Here is a 26166-nt window from a genome sequence, read left to right as displayed (position 1 = left end):
ATATATGGGCATCCTCACACAAAAGATATATATAAATATATATATATATATATATGGCTAGATGCACATTCTGGGAAGAAAAACGCGCACTTTGAAGCAGATAGTGAATGAGAAATTAAACAGTGGAATTGATTTTTGCAGTAATGAAACAGAAAAAGGTTTGAAAATGTAGCTTCACAGAGAGCAAGGATTTACCATTTTGGCGCAGTGTGTGTGTGTATGTGCGTGTGAGCACATCTAGGTGTACAGTTTGATAGGAGGGCTGGAGCAGCCTTTCATAAACAGGAAGAAAACAGATAAATGGGCAGAGGGAGTCTCTGTGGCAAGAGGCCCAGGGAGAAATCAACCAACAAGTAATAGGGAATCTTCTCTGGGCCGAGGAATACGAGCGGACCAATTTGGGGGGCACACTTTTTTTGTTTAAAGTTCATCGAGAGGAATGCTATTTTCTCGTCCTCCCCCCTTCTTGCTCTATATTTTTCGATACCTGCTCTAAGAAAAGAAAATGAAAATTAATACGGGAGCCGCGCCTTACAAAAGAAGCCATTCGTCTTGTTGATTATCTATTTGGTTGTCAGGGTTTGAGCTATGGCGCCGGCCCGCTCCCTTTTTGTAATATATAAAAAAAATAAAACACACATGCGCGCACTGCACCGGTCCAGAAAACACCGATAGGGAAGAGAAAAAAAACGGCTGTGCAAAAATTACACTCATTAAAGCATTAAAAGACCAAGAAACTATTTAATGTTTTTTTTTTTGTTAGAATCAGAAGAGGGAGGAGGAGGAGGAGGAGGAGGAGGAGGAAGAGGAGGAGGAGGAAGGAGCGCATTCTCTGTGTCGGGCCGGTGCAAGCGCGTCTGAGCAGCCGTTAAATTAACGGGAGAACGGGAGTGAAACGGAGGGACGGTTTGTGATTTAAAACGAGATTACAGGACGTAATGTACCAAGATCACTCATGGCCGGGACAGATTAATCATCGCAGGCTGCTGATTTCTCCAGACAGGTCTCTGTGCGTTTGGAGGCAAAAACCAACAGTGAAATTAAACGAAATTATTTATTGTGTGTGCATGTGAGGAGCGTGTATACATGCTTTAAATCCATCTTTCACCCGTTAAAACGCCCAGAAGAGGAAAAATTGAAGTTTTTTTTTTTTTTTTCAGACCTGCTGTGGAGGTATTACATATTTTAGACAAATAAAATCTTAAAAATCTGATTATTAATTCCTTCTGAACGATTTTAAAAGCATAGACATAACTCTTGTCTTTTACAATATTTAATATTATGGGTTTTTTTAAGAAGAATCTGAAGAAGTGGTAATTTTGAGAGAGGAAATAAAAGAGAAGAAGGATAGAGAAATAACATTTTAGCCATTTATTTAAATTTCTATGAACTATTTACAAATAATAGGAAGGTAGACACTGAGGAGGCATATAAGCAGAGAAAGGAGCAACATACATATCGGAGGAGGTAACACATGTTCAACAATACCATCATTGTTATTATCATCATCATCAATAACGATAGATACTGATCTTTGGAATGTAAATAAAATAACATCAATAAAAAAAAGAAACACTTAGAGAATAAAATATCTAAAAACAAGGAGACAGAGAGAGGAGGAGAAGAAGAAGTGTGCGCGCATTTAATGTGCGGAGAAAAGGAGGAAGAAAATAGAAAAATAAATCAACACCATTCAGACATGCAATAAAAGGCTTTTTTATCTTTCTGACTGTCTTATAATTAAATAACTTTTTTTTTTTAATTTCCACATACAAGAAATGAATAGCGCTTCTTTTGTATTGCAGGTAATAATAATAATTATTATAATAACTCGTCACAAAATTTCAAAAATATAAAAAAAAGCTCGAAAAAGCTGTCACTTCATTGAACGAGCAAGAGGAAATAAAAATATGACCAACGAAATAAAAAAAATATATATAAGTACAACTGAGGTAATAGGTAGTACATTGTATTATAGTGCTGCGTTTATAGTGTGTTCTTGAGCTACTCGTACCAGGAGTTTGGTTTTGGATATTATAGTGTCCTTTTGTTTAGGCAGCTTTATAAACCCTGTTTGGTACGTCCCTTATTAATTTACCTTTATGTCAGGATCACCCTGTCAGTCTGTTTTTTCCCTGTATACAACATCACAACATGAACAATCAACGGACCACATAAACGCTCCTTGTCAGTCTCAGCAACAACAGCATAAAGTCGCTTAAAGTCTTACAATCAACACTGAATTCAAAAAAATAATTAAAATTTTAAAAAGCTATATTTTGTTCATGAAACAAAACAGAAAACAGTCATAATAATAATTAGAACAGCAAGACAGAAAAACTGCCTGGTGTCATTTTGGATCATACCGGAGGTTATATTGGATGTTATAGAGTACTATAAGGACGGACGGACGGAGTGTGTGTGGCGGGGGTGTAAGAATACTGCTCCTGACGAAATCCATTTATTACACGTGCGTGTGTGCGTGGGGTGGGGTGGTGGTGGGAGGGTGAGGGTGAGGGGTAGTAGTGGTTTGGGGAGGGTGCATGGTTCACCCCTTTGCTTTGTACCCGCAGAGTAAACATGACAAATGGGGCCCGAGTTTGGCATGATTAAAGATGAAAACGAGGATCCATCTTCACCAAAAAAAAAAAAAAAAAAAAGTCTCGGGTGGAAAAAAAAAAGAAACCACACGCACGCGGGCATATTATCCTCAGCCTATACCGTCTCGTGCTCCTCTGTCATAGAGAGGAAGAGAGAGAGGAGTATAAAAAGAGAGAAATATAAAAAGCAGAGTGAGGGAGAGAAGGGATGAAGGGGATGAAAAGCAAAGAAGCGGCCGCATCGTTTTCACAGTTCGTTCAGTCTCCTTCTTCTTCGCCTACTTTTTGTTCGTTTCATTGTTTTATGAATGGGACATCCCCCACCTCCCCCCTCCCACGTCATATATTATAGTGTGTAACATCAGCACAGATCAGGGCCGAACAGGCGGCAATGACAGAGCCCTCCCTCCCCTCCACAGTAAAAGGCGTTATTCCGGTCCAAAGTGCAGGCTCCGGTGGGGTACAAGCGTTGCTGCCGCTTCGGCGTTCAGTTTTAGGAACCAGGGAGGGCCAATAATCAGACTAGAGAGCCAAAGAACCGGGCTATAGGGGCCGCTGGGAGCCGCTCAGAGCCTGCGAGTTTGTGATGTTGTTGTTGTTGTTGTTGCTGCCGGTGGTCCCGGAGCGGACCTTGGTGTTGGGCAGCTTGTGGTCCTTCTTCCATTTCATCCTCCGGTTCTGGAACCAGATCTTGATCTGCCGCTCCGACAGGCACAGCGTATGCGCGATCTCCACCCTGCGCCTGCGCGTCAGGTAGCGGTTGTAGTGGAACTCCTTCTCGAGCTCCAGGACCTGCTGGCGCGTGTAGGCCGTCCGCGAGCGCTTCGGCTCACCGCCTGTGTAGTTTGCATTCACTGTGGGAATAAACAATGGGAAAAAAAGGACCATTTAACACTGACCACTCACAAATAAATACAAGTAAATAATAATAATAAAGGAAATACAACAACCACAATAATGTTGTGGCACTGTGCACTGAACACTATGACTTTTTCATTATTTACTATATTATTTTGAAGGACTTTTGTATAAAATACTATATGATATCATCATACCTCCATAATATAATATGGTAAAAATAAAAAAATAAAAATAATAATAATAATAATACAGAATAATAACATAATAAAACCATAATAATATCTACAATAATAACTCCAATTCTACTTCTACTATTACTACTACTACTACTCATAATAATAATAATAATAATAATAATAATAATAATAATACAGAATACAGAATACAGAATAATATTAAGCCACGGCTTTCAGCAGTACATTACAGTAGAAAAGGACGTTATTAATTACAATGTTTGCACTAAAAATACATCAAGTATTAGTCTATTGTAACTTGCAAAACTGAAAACAACACATCAAGCCACATGGAGAAGCTGAAGTGTCATTTTTTGAGCATGCAACGACAGAGAAAGAGAGAGAGAGAGAGAGAGACAGAGCCATGGCCACCTCGGTCAGACCTATATATACTGTCAGAATACAAAATGGCTGTAACCTCTGCAGACCCTTTAATGATTGCAAATCCTCTTTTATCCCACAACAACAAATCTCATGTCTGTGCTTTATGCAATCTGTTACAGCGGAAACTCGATAATTTTTTTGCACTATACAGTTTGTTGCCGAGGCTTTGTGTGTGTTTTCAGTGAACACATGGTTGTCAGGTGTCATTTCAGGCCCTGCGGCGGTGTGAATCCTCTCAGCACCGACAGCCTGACGCTGGTGTCCAAATGTTGTGATTTGAGCGCAATCGGGGCTGCATTTCCTATAGAGGCTTGAGAAAAATCGCACTGCTCTGTTCCGACACGTTTGCGCACACATGCACGACCAGGACTGACGGAACATATGAATAAATTAAAAAAAAAACACAGCAACGATACAAGCAGCTCTTTCAATGATCTTATGCAAACGGACAGAGCGCACGGATGGCAGCATTGTCTGCCTTGTATAAACTGGAATAAAGGTGGTGATGGTAGTGGTGGGTGGGGGTGTTGGGGGGTGCAGCAGCTACACGACGGCACTGAATGGCGGATTGTGGGTGATGATTAAACAAATACCAAAAAGCTACACACACCGGAGAGCAGCATCACACATTCTGCTAAAATAACTGTGCGTAATGGTAAAAAAAAAAATGAAACAAAGAGTGTTCTTACCGAGTGAGCAGCCCGGTGGAGTGAACGCATTATACGGCGACTTTACAAAAGTGGCTTCTTTTTTATTTTTTTTATTTTGTCGCCCCTCGATACGTGCAGCTCCCGGTTCTCCCACAATGCGCAATAATAATAGGCAGCGAGTCTATTAGAACATTATACAGAGAAGAAGCCATAATAGACTGTGGAGCTATTCGGTTTTACATTAGTGTTTTACGGCCGGCTCCATAAACATGAATATTTCAGCTGCCATAAAACTTTCCCTCCCTCCTCCCCTGGAACAGCGAGTGGAGGAAGGAAAGGCTCGACAGAGTAAAGTACACCGTTTATACAACCCGACCACTTAAAATCAAATTACCAAAGCATAAAAGCTAACTTATGGGCTCGGTCTGAGTTGTCATAAGGCGAGAGGAATTAGGAGGCAGACGAGCTCTGAGATCGGACTTCAAAAGGCACCTCAGCGGAGAAGGTGTAATAAAAATTTATGGAGGGTGTAATTATATTGGCCCTTGCAAACAGACGATCGTAAATCTTGACCCAAGGGCTATACTCTTCTACTTCTAACAGAAAAGATTTGGACGGTGGACACCTATAGCTGAGTGCATGGATGGCAGGCAGGCGACTGAAGGCACAAAGGCGCAGCGAGGAAGAGAGAGAGATAGAGAGAGAAGAGGGAGAGAGAGAGAGAGGAAGAAGTTTGCATGCAGCACTTACCGATGTTTACATGGACTTTCTTCATCCACGGGTAGACTACGGGGTCCTTGCGAGTGCTCGTTGGGGACGAAGTGCTTTGGCTGTGGGGCGTTTGGCCGCAAAACGCAGGCGGAGGCGGGCTGGGTGTCACCGAGTCGGAGGAGTGGTGGCTCAGCTCCGGGACCGGGTCTGTCTGCAGGACGACATGACCCCGAGGGGACATCACCACCGAGGCGGGCTGCCCAGGAAGCTGGCACGGCGTGTACGGCGGCTCGGCTCTCTGGTGGTGGTTCTGTGGGTGATGGTGTGGGTGGTGGTAGAGAGAGTCCGGCTGAAAGGCGGCGGGCTCCTGCCGCTGGGAGCTGTAATAGTCCGGAGAGTGGCTGGGCAGATAGTCGCTCTGTGAGTATTCCTCGCACGGTGGGAACTTCGGGTCCACATAGTTGGAGTTGATCAAATAGGAGCTCATGGCCATTAATGTCAGTCTTTTTGTGGAATTGCACCTATAGTCGGAAAATATATAACTACAATTTATATCTCATCCCTTTTACTCTTCGGTTTATTCCTTGTTCCCGTTGAACCCTCCTACTTTTCTGTCAAGTGAACAAAGTTAAAGAAGCCACGTGACGCGCAGCCGGCCAATGGCGCGCGCCTCCAGGATGAACCCCGGATAAGGAAATGGGATTAAGCATATACACACGGCCCCACGCACGCGCATCATCATATGGCCTCCGTTTGTTGGGCATTCACAGTCTTACAAACCCGAAACCCGGTCTCTCTCTCCACATCTCTCTGCCACATGTCGGTGCGCATGCCGCCACTAAGCAGCCAGAGAATCACAACAATAACAACGCGCGCGATGAAAACACATTCCGATCGAGCTTGAAACGCGCGCGCGCAACACGAGCAACAGAGTATACAGTAGAGATGACAAGTCCTCCCTTCATGCAAAAAAACTCGTCTGGCTTCAACTCCAACAAAAAAAATATTAAAGAAAGAAGAAAAAAGAAGCAGCGCTGGAGGGGATTTAAAGTGGCGCCTGCACCAGCCTCTGTGTATATATTTGTGTGTGTGTGTGTGTGTGTGTGTGTATGTGTAGGGACGTGCTTGCCAAAAGCTTTTTTCTTTTTTTTTCTCCTCCCTCTTCTTTTTTAAATCGCTAATAACGGGGAGTGGGAGAGTGCTGCTGCTCCGCCACCCAGCAGCACGCAGCACCACCTTGTCAGAGATAAATCTGGGCTTGTTTAGGATCGATAGAAAATTCATCAACTAATTCAGGTTACACGGCCTTCTAAATCACCAGCAGAACTTTGCATTAAGGAAGGAGAGAATCCAGCACCGGTTCCCTCTTCTTTTAAAAACCCGCCTTACTCCTGCAACAACAACTCCCAACATTTAACTCTCCCCTCCTCTGCATGGTAATTCAGCCTCAGCCAGGGTGCCTTCCTTCCTTGCATGAATAAATATTAACATCACTGGCATGGCAAGTCCATATGCCCCGTTCAAATTGCGCGGCTGCTTTTGCCCTTGAGCTCTGAAACAGAAGATACACAGCTTCTTTGTTTTTTTTCTTTCCTCCTAAATGAAATTCATCTCTCCAACCGTGACCCGCTCACACTACAGCTGACTTTCATAGCTTTTGCTTGCCTCCATTTCAACACCAACACACTACAAAGTATTCTACTGTTGTCACTCTCTTACTGTTATAAAAACCGACACAAAACACCATAAAAAGAAGGACTTAAACCTGCATTACGCAGAGTGATTTGCTGCATTACGCACAGGCAGCACACGGCCTTATATAAAGAACAATAATCATACTCTTTTCCTGCAGCATTCAAGTTTTACAGTAAACCCCCCTGCCTCGTAAATCTGCATGCGTTCAAAGGCATGTATAGAAACAAGACACCAAAACATAAAATGTGCTGCAAAACACTTCGGGCGAACAGAATAGATGTTTTTTTTCCAATCAAAAGAAGGTGTTATCAGTGGGACTGGTGCGCGCACACACACACACACACACTAAGGCAAGATGATGGAGATATCCAAGTCCTTTGTTTCGAGAAAATTGACCGTCTCTAAATCGAAACCTTACGCCCCCCCTCACATACACACACTCACATACACACACCCAACCCCCTTCCTATAGATGAACAGTAAAGTCGACCGCATCATTTTTCACCAGGACAAATAATAAATAAAAAAGAGTCCAATTCAACCTGGAATTGGCCTTTAAAACTGCGAGGCGCTTTTTTCACGATCGAACAAAAAAAAAAAAAAAGTAGAAAACTTGGATTGAGTTTCCATCACTCTGGAGGAGAACAGACCCACAACATGGCGCACAGACGCGTCTAAATACACCAACAATTTAATCCTGATAATAAATAAATAAAAGGGCTTATGTCAATGATGATAGGAAATAAAAATTACACATTTTATTAACCTTCTTACACATTCCAATATAAAGCAGCGATCCGTAAGACCCAATAATAGCAGCTCAAAGGCCTCTCTCTCTCTCCTCCATGTGTCGGATCCATCGTTGCCGTCGTGTATAAATCCACTATATACTCCCCTAGAAGCGAATTTGTGATTGTTTTAATGATTTGTACACAAATCCGGATCTACAGGGTAGATATAGAAGACAGCGGCTCTCTGGAGGCACCGGGTTACACCGTCGATAGACTTTTATTGCTTTCATAAACTCCCTGTCAGACAGCCACACTGGAAATATTTCCATCCGTCTGTACTGTTCCTGACCCCTGACCTCCTCGCTGCTGGTGGGGATCTGGGAAATGAAGTTATAATGCTGTAACACTTCCTGCAAGTCGAGGGGGCGACGATTAACTGAGTCGCAAATAAAACAAGGAGATTAAAAAAAATAATAATACAGTTTCTGCAGTTGTTTTTTCTTGTAGAGAGGGAATAAATTGTGAAAGAAAACAGATGCATTATAGTCCTATTAAAATGATGCAGCGAAATGAATCTTGAATATAAAAAATAAGGTATTTTCTCCTTATTTTAATAGAAGGTGCATTGGATTATTAATTGCTTATTGGTATTTTTTAAGCTGTTACAATGACAAATGAGAGAAAATTGCATTATGCAGCGGGGATTGTAAAATATTATTTATAATAGGCGTATAAAACATTATTATTTGAATACCTTTAAAGCTCGAATTTCGAGGGGAGATCAGGCCTTTGAAAAGTATCTTTGTTGTTGTCTTTATTTCATCAATTCTGTCCTTGGCCAATTTAGTCTCCCAATACTCCGTTTAAAACGAATGTTTTATTCCAAAATCAAAATATTACTAAGGCTTTCGATCCATGCATATAACCACAAAAAAAAAAAAGAATTAAGTACAGTTGTAATTATCCAAAAGAACAAGTAAAGAAAAAGCAAAACAAAAAAAAGAAACTTGGCATGTCCAACCGTGGAGCGTTCTAACAGAATGAATACAATTTAATGAAGGAAAAGATAAATGTCTTGGCACGGGGAAACACTGGCCTATCAAAAATGGTTCTGAATGATTCGACTGAAGAATGGATGGACCAATGAATAAATGAATAAATGTCCCTTCACTGGGGGAAATGAATTGCAGTCAGTCCTCCAAAACTCTGATTCAACTGAATTAAAAAGGAATCTGACCCCACCCCACACACATACATACACGCAAGGGCCTGCACTCTGTCATAATTCTTCTAAATAAATAAATGAAATAAACCACGATTAAACTTTGATTTTACTTAAATTAGTTCAAATTTTACATGTTTCTTTTAGTGCATAACACCTCACATTGATAGTGGAAATAGATAATTTAATGCAACATGAAATACAAATTCTACAGATACAGAATGCTGGTGCATTTTTGACGTCTAAAACGTGTTTTATATTTCCATTGCATCTGCTCCTGTGCTGCTCCCACATTGATTTTGTGACACTGACACTCCCTCCTCGCTGCAGGCAATATTGCTGTTCTCTGTTTCCTCAAAAAAGTTGCTCATACATCACCAGAGCGGACAACAAAAGCCGAGAGCATCAAGAGCACGGAGTCTCTTCAGACTGTCAAGCCTGCACTTCTAGTCTGCATCGTTTCTGTTTTCTATGTAGTATAGTTATAATTACAAATAGTATTTCTCTTCGCTCTTAGTAGTTCCTATAGAATCCAGTGTAGTTTTCGTTTCCTTCTATTTTTTGTTTGTGAGCAGGTGTGGGCGTGTTTCTGTCACCTTGACCTCCGCCTTTGCCGCGGGCGCATCTCAGGTATCGATCAAGGTGTGTTTGAGTCTGACTGCGGCACTTCCCTTCTCTCTGTCAAGTTTGTCAGCAGCAGCCACTCAGTTAAACGGAGGCCCATTGTTTCCGACTATACAGGTAGAGTCCAAAGCGCTAAACGAAGAGCCGCACAGAGATTTTAGATACGGGAAGAAAAAAACACACCAAATAGACCACATTTATATGATTAAGACATGTATCATCAGCTAAATGCAAATGTAGATGTTCGCTTTTCCTTTAAATGGAATTAGTAGTGTGTTAAAAATGAATAAAAACAAAATACAGATTGTTTTATTTTGCTGTTTAGTTTATTTAAATACTATAAATATGATAAATCCTAACATGTCAGAGAGCTGAGGACCACTTCACCCCTCCTGAATAACCAGACTGTCCTGTTTCCAAACCACGCACACATGCAAGAAGAGTGAACTAGAGTCAGCTCCAAGAGTAAACAAATAAGAATATAATTTATCTCTGCTGTAACATGTATATGTAATATCAGAGAGAGGAGGATGATATCGAGATGGAGTGGTAAAGGTCAGCGGATCTGGATTTAAACATGTGCCTTTTTATTGCGGGTCAATTCCGTTTACAGCTCAAACACCAACACGAGGCCAAACAGTAACTGCTAGGAGGTTGAAAGGGTTTTTTGTTGTTTATTTGGAGGTAGGGGGGTGAAATAAAAAGCAATAAAATATTCAGGGAGCGGAAGAGAACCGGGGTGAATAAATAACTTTTAAGTCCCCCTCACAATTTACGACCTTTCTAACAAGTTTGTCCCATCAGCAAGCACACAAACAAACTCAGTTGTTGTTGGCAAAGCTGCTGAAATAAACTGTCTCTCTGCTTCCACTTCTACTGACACAAACTGGGATTAAGCTTTGGTCTAAAATGGATTAATTTTAACGAGCGTTAAGGTAAGACTCCATTATCGTTTGTAGGCTATAGGGCTCTTTTTATAATGATTAATAGTGAGGTTTAAAAAAAGGAAGACTTAAATACTCTGTGCGTAAATAGCTTAATTTAAAATAAACGTTTGTCAGCTGCGTAAAAAAACAATATTGTATTTCTTAAAACCTGACGTGAAAAAGCCACTTTTTCCCTTTATTTCTATGGCGGGCCTTAACTGCCACAAAATGAAAATGAACATATCGAGGGGTTAAACTGCGTCATTATCTGCTGCGACCCACTTGTCAAAGTTCTGAAATATTACCGAGGTGAAAAAGCTTTAGGGACAACAAAGAAGAAGAGAAATGCTCTTTTTGCTCCTTTGTGCTTTGAAAAATAAATTCCCCTGGTTATTGTCATGCAAAGTATCGGACAAGAGGACGAGAAATGAAGTAGGCCCGACCCTCCGTATGGCAAGTATTAATCTAAAGGTGTTTTATGATATATCTATTGTGTGGAAGCTCGGCTCTGACTATAAGACTAAATGGATTTCACAATGCAGCAGCCTGCAGCACGTCAGGTAGAATATAAAGAGCAACACAGACTAACCCAAACTGCAAAAATGCATGTGTTCAGTAAAATCCAATAATCAAACTTATTTCTGAGTGCAACAGTATAGGCCTAATTCCCACCAAACACTGCGAGCTAAAGGCGTTGTCCTCCTCAAAGCAACAAACGAAATTACATTAAAAATAGCTCCACTCAAAGCTTCCGCATATTCACCATCGATGCCAAATAGACACAGCCTTCCAGTAGCATATTTGAAGTGGTCGGTGAACACAGACCGGGTGTGTGCAGCATTAGCATCAGTATTGATGGAAGAGCGCACAGACGATGGGAAGGAAACCAAACGCTCCCTGTAGACTTTTATTCCACAGCCAGCTTATAATCAAAAGAAACAGCGCATTAGCAATCAGCGGAGGGAAATAAACAGCTGGAAACCACTGGCGCTTTCTATTGGCAACACACGCTCGATACACCATGTGAAAAGAACAACCACACATCTGGATGCAAACTCATGATAGAAACCGCAGCAGTGCTCGAGCTGAGAATAATCACTTTTTGGATTTTGTTTTTGCTTGTTTTTCTGGAGCATAAATATTATGCCACATGTGGAACATTACTATCCAATTTCTTTGATACTATTTTAGGATTTTTTATTTGCATTTTTTTTTTTTTTTTTTTACAAAAGTACAGACACCGAAAATATAACAATATCTATCAATGGAGCTGCCTGTTATTCTGAATTAAATAAACCTTAACAATATGTTTCAAAAGTTGAGTTTAAGACTATGGGATGGAGAAAGTTGTCCATGACCTTTAACCTTCCACTGGCCACGACCTCGCCTTCACCCTAGGTAGCCTGTGTGTGTGTGTGTGTCTGTGGTTGCAGGGTGCATGTAGGCCTGAGGAGGTTAATGAAAAAGCTGCATCCATCTATCTATCTATCTATCTATCTATCTATTTATCTATCTATCTATCATATCATTAAAAGCTAGTGTCTAGTTGACAAGAGGAAGGTACAGCAAAACCTCAATTATTGCCAAAATGTCTACTACCCCCCTGAAGTCATACATCCCCAAGTGGCTTAATTAGTGTTAACTAGCATGATGGTGAAGGTGCAGTGAAGGACATGGAGGTCGCAGAGAGGAAACACATATAGTTCAAATATACCCAGCGTGACGTGCACGATCAAAAAAAATATGATAAAATTGATAAAATCGTTATACGTTGTATAAGTGTCTTTGGAAACAGGAGGAAGAGGAGGAAGAGGAGGAGGAGGGGGGTTCTGCGGCAACACGTGGTCCTCCCCTTCCTCCCAGCGTGGGCAAAGCACCTGCCACACACACACACACACACACACACGGTATACGAACAAGAACACACACACACACAACCATATGCAAATGAGGCAGCTCCCTCTTCTTCTACAAGCCGTTTTTTTTTGTGTACTCACTCCTCTGTAGCTCGCGGTTCTCCTCTCTGGCGTCGTCGTCGTCACATCAAGTTCAACCATTTTTGTTCCTGTTCTTGTTATCATCATTATTACTTGTTCCTCCTCTTCTTCTGCTCCTTTACATCTCCAACAAATCCTTTTTTTCCCCCTCTCCGCCACGCAGAGAAGCCTTCCTATCCAGCATTCACGCCTCACTTCCCTCCTCTCTCTCTCCTCTTCCGACGCCACAGGTTTGTTGACCTCTTCGGATTTTCTTCGTTGTATCCTAAAAGAAAGAAAAAAAAAAAAAAAAGTCGCTGTCATTTCCGCGGACAACCCCGCTGGCACGCACGCGCGCCAAGACGCACCCACTCCTGTCTTCGGTAAAAGCGTAAACACGACCTCCGCGTTTAAATAACCGCAATAATACTTCATACTTAGAATCAATTTAACGGTGATAATCCAGCGACAGTGAAGGCAACACGTCACCGGAACGTTGAGACACCAGCACCGGAGCTCTCCGTGCGTAAAAAAAAAAGAAAGTCCGAGCAAATTGGCGTTAAATGATAAAGGAAATCCCCCCCCCCCCCTCAGCGGCTGCCGTTTCCAAGTGTTTCCCGGTATTTCAGCGAGCGGTTTGGGGCTGAGAGAAGAGAACGAGCAGGGCTTGCTGTGGAGGACTGTGGGCTCTTTAAGGCATTAAGTGTTGTGTGTGTGTGCGTGGACTCAAGTTTTCAAATTAATCTGCCAGTTTGGCACACTCTTTGTTTAACGGGCGAGGCGTGTCACTCCGCGTCCCCGGTACACATTTTAATATTGGTGAGACGCGCTGACCTCCCGTTCACCCCGAGCTCAACCAAGCCCCCCCCCCTCCTTTCTCTTCTCTCTCTCCCTTCTTTCCTCATACCCCCTCCCTTTTCCACACCCTTTCTTTCAGCCATTTCCACCTCTCTCTCTCTCTCTCTCTCTCTCACTCCCTTCTCTCCTCTTTCTGTCATTTGGTTCTTTACGCGTCTCTCTCTCCCTCTCCGTCATAGGCCCGCTACATTGAGTTGGAGTCATTACTTTGAAGAAAAATGGTCGAAAGAAGGAGAGGGAGGAGAGGGGGGGGGTCTGTTTTTTTTCTTTTATCCCAGGATCATTTCTCCTTTTTCCTTTTGTTGTATAAATATAAATGACACCGAGCGCGCACGCTGACATGTGAACCCACAGCAGCGGCGCACCATCACTTCAGAGTCGTTTACATGAATATTTTGGTAGAAACAAATGTGTTGTATTGCAGCTTTAGCTCGTGTAAACCTTCTTTTAGTGCGCGCTTGGAGATCAGACGCGGAGGTATCAGGTGGATTTATATTGATGTTATTCGACTCTCTGCAGCCCGCCGATGGATTTTCTTTTTATCGAGTTAACTGCAGCCATATGTCCACACTTCTCATTCACATCTCCTCATTTCACTATACTATTACTTTCCTTATATTTTATCACTCCACCGTGTCGGTTGTACAAAAACACATGTTTTATTATTTCTTATGTCCCATTTCGTTTAACATGATGCGTTTTTATGAATAATGGCCTGCAGTTTATTTGTTTTTTTGACTGTATCTCGATGTATAAAGATAAACACTAATAAAATGATATTCATTTGTGTGACGTTTTAGAAGTGCCATGCACGCGCAAACAGCATTAAAACCTCCATGTCGCGCGCTACATTCTAAATCGAGTTACTTTGGTGAACTCAGGATGAACCTTTGGAGAAAGACGGAATTTGTAACGTAGTTATTCACCCATTACCTTTTCGATGTGTGTGTGTGTGTGTGGTGGTGGGGGGCGGTGGGCCAGGCGGATCCGTGCCAGCCCAGGCCAGCATGTTTACGTCAATAAACGGATTATTTATTTACTGAATTATCATTTTGCTCCTCTGTGCCGACTAATTTCCCCTTCTCTCTCTCTCTGCCTGTCTGCCCCCCACCTCCCTTTATTTTAACCATAAAGCATAGCTCCAACAATATGTGTCCAAACGGTGCTATTCAACAGGAGCTGAGATTAAACGATCCGGAGTTCACATTATTGGTCTCGTTGTTTGAGGTTAAAGCAGTTTGCCAGATTAAACAGACTCAATAAATTCAGTTATTCGTTGTTTTAAAAAAAACAAAAAAAAAGGAGTTGTTTTTTTTAAATCAGCCCTAAATTGAGTGTTTCAGATTACTTATTTTATGATTGTTCTTTCCACATCTGGCTAAGTTTGTGTAAAAGATATGAAGATATGCCAGTTACAAAACAGTACACAGCAATAGCAACAAAACATATTGAATCTTTGGGTTAACATAAACTTGAGTTTAAGAATAATAAGGTGAAAAAAACTACAGTTTACAATTTCCTTTACAACCTAATAGCAATATCTATCACCAGAAAGACAGAATACAGAAAGAAAGAAAGGAAGGAAGCAGACAGAGGGATGGACAGCAGAGGGAAAATGGTTTGAGGCTCATTCTTCTCAACTGGAAAAGTAAACGGGGCCACACATTAATCTTGCAGTGGAAAAATCAGATAAGGAGAGTAATATTTTGTGGATGGTGCGCGAGATAAGAGTGTATGTTTGACAGGATTGTTGCTGATAAGGCTGAAGAAAGGAAGAGCTCTGACTCCCTCTGCAAAATGGTTTGGGGATATATAAATTGCTGTTAGCTGCAAGCATAAAACCACCACTTTACAAACACTAATCTCTGTCTCTCACACACACATGCAAACACACACACACACCACTAATAACGTTGCACTGGGTATATTGTTTCCTATAAAATGTATTATTAATAAATATGCTTTTATATATTTTTCATTAATATAATAGCCTGTCTCCTTACTGTTAAAGTATTACTCTTGAAGTGGGAAAACATTTATTTTATTACTTTTATTTTATTTTTAGATTTTATTTTTATTTTTGTTTTATTTTACTTTAATTTGAACTTTTATTAGTTTATTTTATTGTATTTTGTTTTGGACCAGGCCTAGTTTCAGCAGCTTGTGGTAAAAGGTCCATTTCATAATAAAGGTATAATATTACACCTATATTTCATTTTGGTTAACCTTTTCCTTCACCTCAGTAAGGTCTCTGCCCATAAAATATAATAATAATCTTTGAAAAGAAAGCAGCTCCATATGAAATACAAATGTTAGCTGGTGTGAACAAAATGTGTAGCCAAACACCTGCACCCCCCCCCCCCCCCCCCCACCCCTCCCACCTCCCCACCTCCATGTCACCGAATACCTTCCGCCCTCCCACCACCACCTTCAACCTCTCCATTTTTCCTGCCTTTCTTCTCCCTTCATCTCTCCCCCCCTCTGTACATGCGGCGGCAGGAGGAGCTCTGCTTTTGTTCCCGGCTGAAGGGAAGGGAAGGTCAGGCCTTCACCTCTCCTTTGCCTCCTGCTATCATTCCTCTCATCTGTACCCTCTCTCTCTCTTTACCTCTTACTCCCTCCATTTTGCCTTTGACATACAGCAATTGGTCTGGAGTGGAGTGAGTGAGGAGAGGAGGGCGGAACTCACGCACGACGGTGAACTTTTGACCCTTCAACTCCGTGAACCTTGTTGCTGTGGTGCTGACTATTAGCTTGGACATCCAGGCCAGGCTGCTAGCCTCGGGCAGGAGGAGGACAGGAGGAAGTAAGAGAGAGAGAGACAGTAGCCTGTAGCTTGCTATAGCTCTCAACTCACTTGCTGTAGCTTGATAATGAGCCACAGTGTTGCGCCTCGGACTGAGCCTGTTGCTGCGTAAAGACTGCGCACAGCCTAAAAGAGGCAGACGTTAATGGACAGCGCCTCCTTAAGACGTCAACTCTTCTCTGTCTCTGTGTATAGCTCACTCACAGCTAAAGACTCACCAACAACTCGCCATTAATCAGCTCAGACAGCAACTCACGGCGACAGGTGTGACAGGTGTGTATTTTAACAGCGAGGGGGGTTGTTACAGGTTACGATTCAAAAGGACTGGGGGCGCGTGCTGGGAGGGAGTTTAGGAGGTTAGGAGGTAGGAGGTATAGGAGGTAGTGAGTGAGTGAGTGGGGCTCGCGCGGGGGCTTCTCGCGCTGGTTTGTTGTCGCTGTCCTGGTCTGAAGCGGGCTCTGGTGGCGGCGCGAGAGAGCTGCATCATTCTCTGGGAAAAATACAGTCCTCTGGTGCACGAGCACGGAGAGGCGAGGAAAACACACTGAATACAGTTACAATGCGTAGTGGCGAGTAAAAAGCATGTTGAGCAGAGCAAAAAGTTTGATATGCTGCTGCTGTTGCTAAAGGAGCCTATAATCTACTCCTTATAATCTACTCCTTATAGTCTACTCCTTATAATCTGTTCCTTTCAATCTACTCATTATAGTCTACTCCTTATAGTTTAATCCTTATAATCCATTCTTTATAATCTACTCCTTATAGTCTCTTTATAATCTACTCCTTATGATATACTCCTTAGCCTGCTACTGCTATTACAGCAGTGCATTATTATTATTATTTTTATTATTCGTATTAATTGTATTCCTATATTTATTCTTATTCATATTCCTATTATTGGCCTGTTCTTATTCTTATTATTATTAGTAGTACCCTAGTAGTAGTAGTAGTAGTATCCTGTAGTAGTAATATTTTCTCCCATCCTACATTTAACAGTAGTACAGCCTTGATAGGCTAACTTGTTTAAATTGACAACAATGCTAATGGCATATTGTTATCCTTATTCTTTTTATTCTTAATATTATTCTTATTATTGGCCTATTCTTCATCTTCTTCTTCTTCTTCTTATTCTCTTATTATTATTAGTAGTAGTAGTAATAGTAATATTTCCCCCATCCTACCTTTAACAGTAGTAGGGCCTTGATAGGCTAACTTGTTGTTTAAATTGACAACAATGCTAATGCATGTTGCTATTCTTATTATTGACCTATTATTTTTCTTCTTCGTGGTATTATTATTATTATTATTATTATTATTATTATTATTATTATTAGTAGTAGTAGTAGTAGTAGTAGTAGTAGTAGTATATTATACTATTATTATTATCATTATTTATATTATATAGTAGTAGTAGTAATAGCCAGTAATAGTGGTATTTCCCCCCATCCTACCTTAAATAGTAGTAGGGCCTTGATAGGCTATCTTATTATTTAAATCAACAACACTGCTAATGCCCATGTTGCGTTAATAATATCCTTCATTTTTCACATTATTTTAATAAGACCACATTTATATATCTCTACATCCTTATCGGTCCCAAACGCCCGAGGAGAAAGCACATCTGAATAACTTCTAACATTCTTTTCATCAGTCCTAAAACAACATCCAGCTTTAGTCCGTTGGAGTGAGTTACCCAGGCGTACACTGGCATAACCTGCTAAATAAACACAATAAGCTACCCACCCATGACTCTGGCTCACTTTAAATATTTGCAATGTTACCGGCTTGTCATAACCCATTGCCAAGTCAAACAAAAGCTTTTGTGACTGTATTCCCAGTCTCACAAAGCACCACTGATAAGAGGATTTTATTGACTGCAAACACTTTTAAAAAAGCAACAATCAAGGATTAATATCAAGCTTCCAACGTCTTTATAAGACTGTGGGTGCAGTTTAGTGTGTGCCATCCCTCTTTAACTAAAAGATGTGGTATAGCCTATTTTTGGAAAACTATGTTCCCTTTTATATTCATCCTGTTTTGTATGTTTTCAATGCAAGAGATGTGTTTCTGTGAAGAAATTACATATTTTTCATACGAATCCACTTTTGAGTGTTTCTTGAGGAGAAATGCGTTTCTGAGTGGTTTCGTGGGAGAAAGACAGATAAAGCAAGTTTAGTGATGAAAACTAGAGTTTTGCATGGAATTGAGCTCAGAATGAAGGTTTGATACTTGGAGGCCAACTATTATGTACAATTTTGGAAAACTATGTTCCCTTTCATATTTATCCTGTTTTGTATGTTTCCAACGCAAGAGATGTGTTTCTGTGGACAAATTACATCTTATATGTTTTTTTTTTTATCCATGATGACATTATTGCATGTTGCATTATAATGAATCTTGCGCTTATAGTGCCATGATGTTTGGTGGTTGGCTCTGTTGGGTTACCGCTGTGTATTTACCATTTGCCAGCCTCATTTAAATAGTGGAAGTTTAGTTTGTCTATGGTAAACATCCCTCCCTTTCTGACCCGGAAACGGGCAACACTGACAGACAAATACAATCAGCCAGTTGTGCATCCCTTTCCCCTCTGTCGTTGCAGTGAACGCACAAACACACACTCTCATGGGGGGGTTATTGGTGTGCCATTTTCACTCCCACTGCGCCTGCGCGCCCTCGTTCTCCTCGTTGCCTTGCGTGGCTCGAGCCTGTCTGCTGACCTCGCGGTGACTCCTTGCTCGTGCATTATTCATGAGGCGTGGCCGCGCGGTTCACCCCTATCAGTATGCAGAAGACATTAAGAGCCTCGCAAATGTCGATTTAAACGTAAAGCAATCACACGAGATGCTGCGACGGGGGAAAAAAAAAAAAAAAGGAGGGAAATAGTTCAGAGGCAGACGCGTGTGTGTGTGATTACAGAGGACAGGGAATAGGTTATCTGCTTTTTTAAATGGACTTGGCTTCACAATATAGCTCCAATTGGCTTCTAAATACGCAGCAAATAGCTGAAATTGAACGAAATCGCCTTAAATTGTCAGATTGAGGCTGAGCAAAAAAAAAAAAAAGCAGTGCAAGTGTTACAGGCCAGTAGGTTTGGGTGAAAACACACACACAGGACCTTCCCATGCCAGGGTCATTCTCTCTCTCTCTCTCTCTCTCTCTCTCTCTCTCTCTCTCAGCTCTCTCATGCCCTGCCAATAAACCCAACAAAACACACCCCACTCACTCCCACACAACTCTCTCACTCACACACAGACAAACACACACCTTCGCAACGCAGCGAAAGAAAAAAGAGAAGAAGGTCAGCCGCATTAGTTACTCACCCCACTCATCATCACCAACACACAGACTGTAAAGCCGAACTCAGCGCCTTCTGACAGCCTCGACAGGTTCAAAGGAGCAGCAAGCCCGTACACATAATACACATCACGCACATAATGGCAAAGGGAGAAGCGGCTCTGCAGGCTGGAGCTGCCCTGTGTACATAAACGGGAAACAGATGACACACACACACACACACACACACACACACACATACAGCATAGAAACACAAAGGAGCCCATAGAGAGCCGCCGCTGCTGCACCTTCCCCATGTCACAGCAGCCTCTCTCACTTTTATCCCGACAAGAAAAGGAACTGCATTTGTGTGTCACGCGTGTCATGTCCCATCCCTGTGTGTGTGTGTGTGTGTGAGGCCACGGGACGTTGTTGTGGTGGGTGGGAGAGAGGGGGTTTGCTGGTGTTGGTGCTGGTGGGGGGTGTTCCTGTATCATCATTAAAAGGAGGAAGTTGATGAAAAATGAAATGTGGAGTTTTTGCGCCTTCCTGTTTACTGAACTGAAACTTCCTCAAGGACCCAGGTCCCGACACACACACACACACACACACACACACACGCACACACACACACACACACACACACACAAACATATGGGCATATGGGTGGGGGGTATGAACCGTTATCTCACACCGGATATGCAAAATTCATTTTTGTCCTGCTGCTAAAGAGGCTGCATAGCACACACACAAACAAGAACAAACAGGCTGGACTCAGTTTCGTGCAGGAATTAAATATTTTTATTTTTTATTTTTGGCCTGTAACTATTATTATTATTATTATTATTATTATTGGTTTGTTTTAGAATGTAAAAGTAATAATTAGAGTTCACGAGACAAGAGCTCAAACTGTAGGATAATAATATTTTATATATTTTAATATTTTGTAAAATAATACAAAACAAAGTAAAAGTAAATACCCCTGTGAAAGCCCCGGAAAAAAAACTTAATCGTAGGTTTAGTTTAAATTAAGGTTCAATTTTAGGAGCGGAAATCACTTCTGACTCGTATTATGGGCACATTTTCTCATTCGGATATATGAGCTTTAATACAATTCGCTATTAATATAAGAGAGCTGGAAAGAAGTAGAGGTTTTGTCACTATTTCTATTTTCAGGAGAACAAATTCGGATTGTGAAAAAGTCAGTTGTGCGGTGGCATCTGTTGTAATGAAATTAACCTTTTATACCATACATTACCAGAGAAGACTTAGAACATCAAAGAAAAACGCATTTCTTCATTTTTCGAAATAATTGATGGCATCCCGAGCATGTCTGTGAATACCACTCGTGTGAAGCTGGTGAAAAATCATTGTGAAGGCGGAGGGCAGCGCCTGGAATCCCCAGACTGAAAATGCATTGGGGCAGGCCGGCTTCGTGCGTAAAGTGAACATAATAAATGAGAGTTTGAGAGCAGAGAGGGACTTCCGAGGGCAGAATCCTCCTCTCTTATTAGCGGGGTGCAGAGGACACCGGATTAACTGCGTGGTCGTGGCGAGGAGAGATACACTCATACGTGAAGTAGGCTACTGCTCTACGTAAACACTGTAAGGACAGCTTTAGGTCATGGTTACTCAGGACTACACGGGGAAATTCTTTGTAAAAAAAAAAGAAAAAAAATGAAGAAAATTAAAAATAAATATTTCATTTGAGAGAGTTAAAAAAGTGGATAAAAATATTAATATAAATAATGATTTACAGTTATTAAAAATATAAGACATGAAGAGACGTTTAGGGAAAAGTTAATAAAATACCCTTATTGTGACAATAGACTCCTCCTGGAACTAAATCTACATTTTGGAGGAAAAAAACGCACTTAATTTAAGGTCCACTTCACGGCCTTCCTCAGCACTTAGTGGGTACTATTTTATATTTTCTGAAATATCCTTTTTGCTGCCAAATTATAGATAAACTCTGTCTGATTTTATAAACAATATTGTGTTGTGTAAGTCAACGCATCCACCTCTCCTCAGGGCGCCATGTTGCGGTTGGCCTTAACACAGATAACTATTCATTTGATATGAATAATTGTCTTATTGTGACGTAGTTTTGTTTCATCTCCAGTCCTACCACCGTGGGATTGGCAGATTACTATCTACCGAGTAACGGTGACGCCGCAGTGATTGAACGCTTTCAAAAAAGTTTGAAACTCCGCTCGGTATGTACCGAAATATGAGCGTCCGCCGTGACAGCAGACATTAAACAATTTACATGATGGATCTAAGCAATAAGAAGCGAGCGTGCGCGAGGAGAGAGCATGGCGCCGCGTGACTGGTAGCTGGGCTTGTTTGACAGCTCGAGTCCCGCTTCAGACATCAGAGGATACTAGTGTGAAGACCTAATAGAGATGTACAGGGTCAGTGTGGAAACGGTGAGACACTGTACTGTTGACACCTCCACCTTCAACACGGCCTGCACTATTATATTATTATAATAAGACTATTATTAACCAATAATGGGGAATTGTTTGTGTTTGTATTACTGTTAATTTCAACGGATACATTAGGTGTCACATTAACAAACATGCTGTTTCATATATCCTTCAATATTAGAAGCACAAATACTTTCCTGTTAACATGCATATCGAGTCATTCCTGTTGATTTTAAACGGATATGTGTTGTATGGTTTTGTTATTATAACCATTATTGTTGCATAGAAGTCCATTAGGTTGTTTTAATAGAGAGTTTCGGTGTCACGTGGCCACATACTTCCATTAATATTTAATGCAGTTCAATCAGATTGGATTAATTCATATTGTTTAAACACATTGAAATGATAAAAAAAAGAATGAAGAGTTCTGTTGTCGCTGTCATTGAGAGGATTTAAGTTTGGATGTTTTTTGCTTCACGCGGTTTAATTCCTGATTAATGACATGTGATTGGGTGCTTTCGATTAAGAGTTTTGGTTTCATGCTTGTTTCATTGATTCTATGGTTGCTTGGATTTCTTGTGTATTTTTATGCATTACACGTTTCACTATTATTTTGATTTTCATGCCCTCCAAAAACGTCAGTAGCAGTTGATCTAGAAGCCTTCAGCAAAAATGGCTTAAATTGAATCTCGATGTCGTGTATTAGAGTTGGTTTAGATTGAGTGTTGTGTGTCCTATGTTGGAATAATTCTATGGAAGTTTTATCTGTATGGGAGTTAATTTGAAAGCCCTAGCGTCTGATAAAAGTTTGATTTGATTTACAAGCTTTTCTCCATCAAAAAAGAGTTGAGTTAAGCACATATACAGTGTGTGTGTGTGTGTGCGCGCTGAGAGTCAAACAACAGGCCAAAAGCTCATGTGTAAAATAACCTGAAAGGACTCTGATGGCGAGCCTTGGGAATGTTTGTATCCACGACGCTTTTTCACTCACACCCATCCTGCCTGGAAAACACAAGGGCGGAGGGGCGGACAAAGATTTTCTTGTACCCAAGGACTCACATCACTACAGACTGTGTGTGTGTGCGCGCGCTTGTGTCCTTGTCCATTCACTTCTTGGTTAATGTTAGCACACACGGGCATTTTTTTTCCCAACTCTTAATCCTTGATTGAAACCATTTTTACGCACGCAATGGCCGTGCGTAAAAGTGACAATACAAACGTACAGTGATATGAAACGTTTCATCCTCACAAAAACTTGACTGCAATAAAAGCCATCCGGGAAAGAAATGTGAAATCAGTTTACAAAATGATTGCCATATTTCATTGTGATCCAGAGAGAGAGAGAGAGAGGGAGAGAGAGAGAGAGAGAGAGAGAGAGAGAGAGACAGAGAACATATCAGTCAGACCAATTCCACATCTTTAAAAAACAATATAAACAACATCTGCTGTTTTGGGGTCAGTTCATCAGGCTTTCACACACACATTATTAATACACTCCATTCAAATATACCAATTGGAGAACCCCGTGGTAAAACCTGATCTTTACGCAGTCTTAACGTCATTCCAACCTCTCCAACTTTTTCATTTTAATTGTGTACAAATTGCAGACCCATACGGCTACGCAACGACTGTAAATCCCCATCTGGGTTCGCTGCCAGCCACCTCTCCACACTGAGCAAGTCTCCTGCACCCCTGTGCGCCATCATTACGCACGCACTAAAACCCCATATATTGGAGGCTATACACAAAAGTACACCCAACTGCGCGCAGTTGCACACACACACACACAGCACCATTCCATCTGTGACGCCGTAACACCGTCGCTTGGTCCGGACCAGACACAACAACAACCAATCTCAAATACACCGGAGCTTTGTGGCACTCAGCGAGCGCGTTAATACAGCAGCTCTACAGAGTGAGTGAGTGACATGGTAATTACACAGCTCTCTCTCTCTCCCCCCCCTTCTCCACCTCCCACCCTGCTCCACATAGCCCCCACTTACAGATAGCCTTCAAACTCTACTTACAGTGCGTCCTGGCTCTGTCTCTCCACCGGGCTTTCCCAGCCTCCAGAGCGGCTCAGAGCTCGGAGCTCGCCGAGGTTCGGTGTGTGAACCGGAGCCGGAGCAGCGGCCGGTAGTAGTGGCCTGCTCTCTCTCTCTTTCTCTCACACACACACACCACCCTCCCTCCAGCTCTGTCTCTACTTTACTGACCCCTTTAGGATCCCCGCGAAGCCGTTAAACCGTCACTTGCTTTCTAGAATGTGAAATATATAGTACATTGTCAACTCCCCAAAACCATAAAACTAACTTTATGGACCCCACGTGACCAGAGGAGAGCCAGTGAGAGGTATCAGTCTGAGGCCAGGCCTGATCTTTACGATCCAACTTGGAGATAAAAACCGTCATCCGTTTGACATGTAAATGTCAAAGCTACCTTCTTTTTTTTTATAGTTCGGCCCAAAGCAGAAGGAGGTTAGCTTTAAAAAATATATATATCTCAACACATACACACACACAGAGGAGATAGCTGGTTGTGTCCAGATGAGGCTCGGAGCAGGACCTGGTCCCCCCCACCCCTACCCCTCCATCTGCCCAGAAATAGAGCCGTGTATGCGCATGGAAGCTGCAGCAGCATCAGTCGGTGAGTTTAAAAGTTCAGTTGCTTGTTTACAGTTGGAAACCGGGAGAAGGTAACCTAATTTGGCCGGGAGTGGCCTCCGTTAGGACGGAAAAGGGAGGCCGTTTAGAGAAAAGTGACCAATTTGTCCGCCGCGGGTAGTTTGTTGACTTGTCAGACTTGGTCAGTGGAGATGAAAATCGGCCTGTGCACGCGTCTGTTCTCTCTCTGTGGGTGTGTAGCCTATGTGTGTTTTAATCAGCTTGTTTAGTGATTGGTAAGCGTGACCCTGTGATGGTGCTCAGGTCTATAGGAGGTTGTAGTGTTGGAAATGTGGCGCTCAGGGTTAAAACGCGGCCTTTAAAACAAGACTGCAGGCGCACATTTGGTGCGATGCGTTTTTACGCACGATGCAGTTCGGTTTTTCCAGATTGAATCATTTGGTAGAATTGAAAACTGACAAAGCTATTTTCATCAGACCAGGCTCAGAAATGCACACAATACAATGTGAAAGACAAAAATATGTATAAGAGGGAATTGTCTGCAAGTATTGGACTCAGATTGGTCAGACAATTAGTTCAGACCCACACCAGGCTAAATCTACTCTATAACGGGCTATTTGTCAGCCAGATAGACGTTATGATACGACACACCGACCCAAGAGTTTGACAGCCGACAGCTGAAGTCATCCTGCGACAGAGATTTGCACATAAAACATTTTTTTTTTCACAACAAATTCACAACATGGCGCAAATATTCCGGATTGATTTGTGCAAACCAGTTTTCGCAGCTGCCGCTCAAGCAGAACCTGAAGACTTCTAAAAATTCGTAAAAATGCGCGTGATCTTTAACCCCAGTTAAGCCATTTGTGCAGCAGTTTGGCACGTGAGCAGCTGGTTGAGTCTGTCTGGTTTTGATGAGTATGGGGAACTTTATTTGTTGTTGTTTTTTTTTTTTACTCCAAGTTACAAACAAATACAAAAAGCTCATTGGCAGAAAGCTTACAGGCCTTACAGGACGGTAGCCATTTCTCTTACGTGCGCACACTCACACATACGCCACACACTCACGCACGCAGCCACTCACGCACACACACATACTGCAACTACAAATAGCCAACTGGTCACATTTAAAAATGTCAATATATATCTATGTACATCCTTTCTGAAACACGTATCCAATAATTACAATAATAATAACAATAATATACAGGTACACTTTTTTTTGAATAATAGAGCTATACACAACATTAGGGGATGGATGCGGTTAGCAGGGCTGGTTTGTTTTTAGACAAACACACACAAACACACACACGCACACACACATACACACATACACACACATTCCCTGCTTCCTAAATAAAAATAGGAGCCGATTTGAATGGTAACTAACTGACAGAGAGAGAGAGAGAGGTGGAAGGGAGATTCGACTCGGATATACACACGTTATTGTCTGTAAACAACTTACAATAAGAGCTCACATGCTAACATCTCTAGAAAGCACTTTGTCAATTATAAAACATCGCACTTGACACATAAAACGATATTGAGACAGTAAACAACAGG

General features: G+C 41.7%; 3 protein-coding genes and 1 long non-coding RNA gene across 8 annotated transcripts in view; 1 reads left to right on the top strand and 3 right to left on the bottom strand.

Annotated features, from left to right (window-relative positions):
• Positions 1-26166, bottom strand: part of hoxb3a (homeobox B3a) — a 97322-nt gene that overhangs the window by 47574 nt on the left and 23582 nt on the right. For 2 of the 4 annotated variants that reach the window (XM_037792777.1, XM_037792784.1), the window contains exon 1: positions 12635-12776. The exons of 1 other annotated variant lie outside the window; for it this stretch is intronic. The gene's annotated coding sequence lies outside the window, so the exon portion shown is untranslated. Of the gene's footprint in view, positions 1-12634; positions 12777-24006; positions 24137-26166 lie in introns of those variants that run through there. One more of the 4 variants, XM_037792778.1, reaches the window with a different exon arrangement.
• On the bottom strand, positions 748-12756 carry hoxb4a (homeobox B4a). The gene is made up of 3 exons (XM_037792794.1): positions 12635-12756; positions 5479-5960; positions 748-3454 (listed from the first exon to the last, which is right to left on the bottom strand). Exons 2-3 carry the CDS (start codon positions 5930-5932, stop codon positions 3144-3146), a joined length of 765 nt encoding a protein of 254 aa, XP_037648722.1. The 5' UTR covers positions 5933-5960; positions 12635-12756; the 3' UTR covers positions 748-3143.
• The window catches only part of LOC119501993, a 31363-nt gene continuing 15486 nt past the window's right edge, over positions 10290-26166 (top strand). Inside the window, exon 1 of one of the 2 annotated variants that reach the window (XR_005209985.1) lies at positions 10290-10646. This is a non-coding gene — a long non-coding RNA (uncharacterized LOC119501993). Of the gene's footprint in view, positions 10647-24302; positions 24626-26166 lie in introns of those variants that run through there. The other variant, XR_005209986.1, reaches the window with a different exon arrangement.
• The window catches only part of hoxb5a (homeobox B5a), a 3722-nt gene continuing 3065 nt past the window's right edge, over positions 25510-26166 (bottom strand). The window contains exon 2 of the mRNA XM_037792792.1: positions 25510-26166. This exon is cut by the window's right edge and continues 738 nt beyond it. The gene's annotated coding sequence lies outside the window, so the exon portion shown is untranslated.

The sequence above is a fragment of the Sebastes umbrosus genome, chromosome 14 (assembly GCF_015220745.1).
Source record: "Sebastes umbrosus isolate fSebUmb1 chromosome 14, fSebUmb1.pri, whole genome shotgun sequence".
Taxonomy (NCBI): Eukaryota; Metazoa; Chordata; class Actinopteri; order Perciformes; family Sebastidae; genus Sebastes; species Sebastes umbrosus.
The sequence above is the reverse complement of the archived record's forward strand: the minus strand, read 5'-3'. Positions and strand labels throughout refer to the sequence as shown.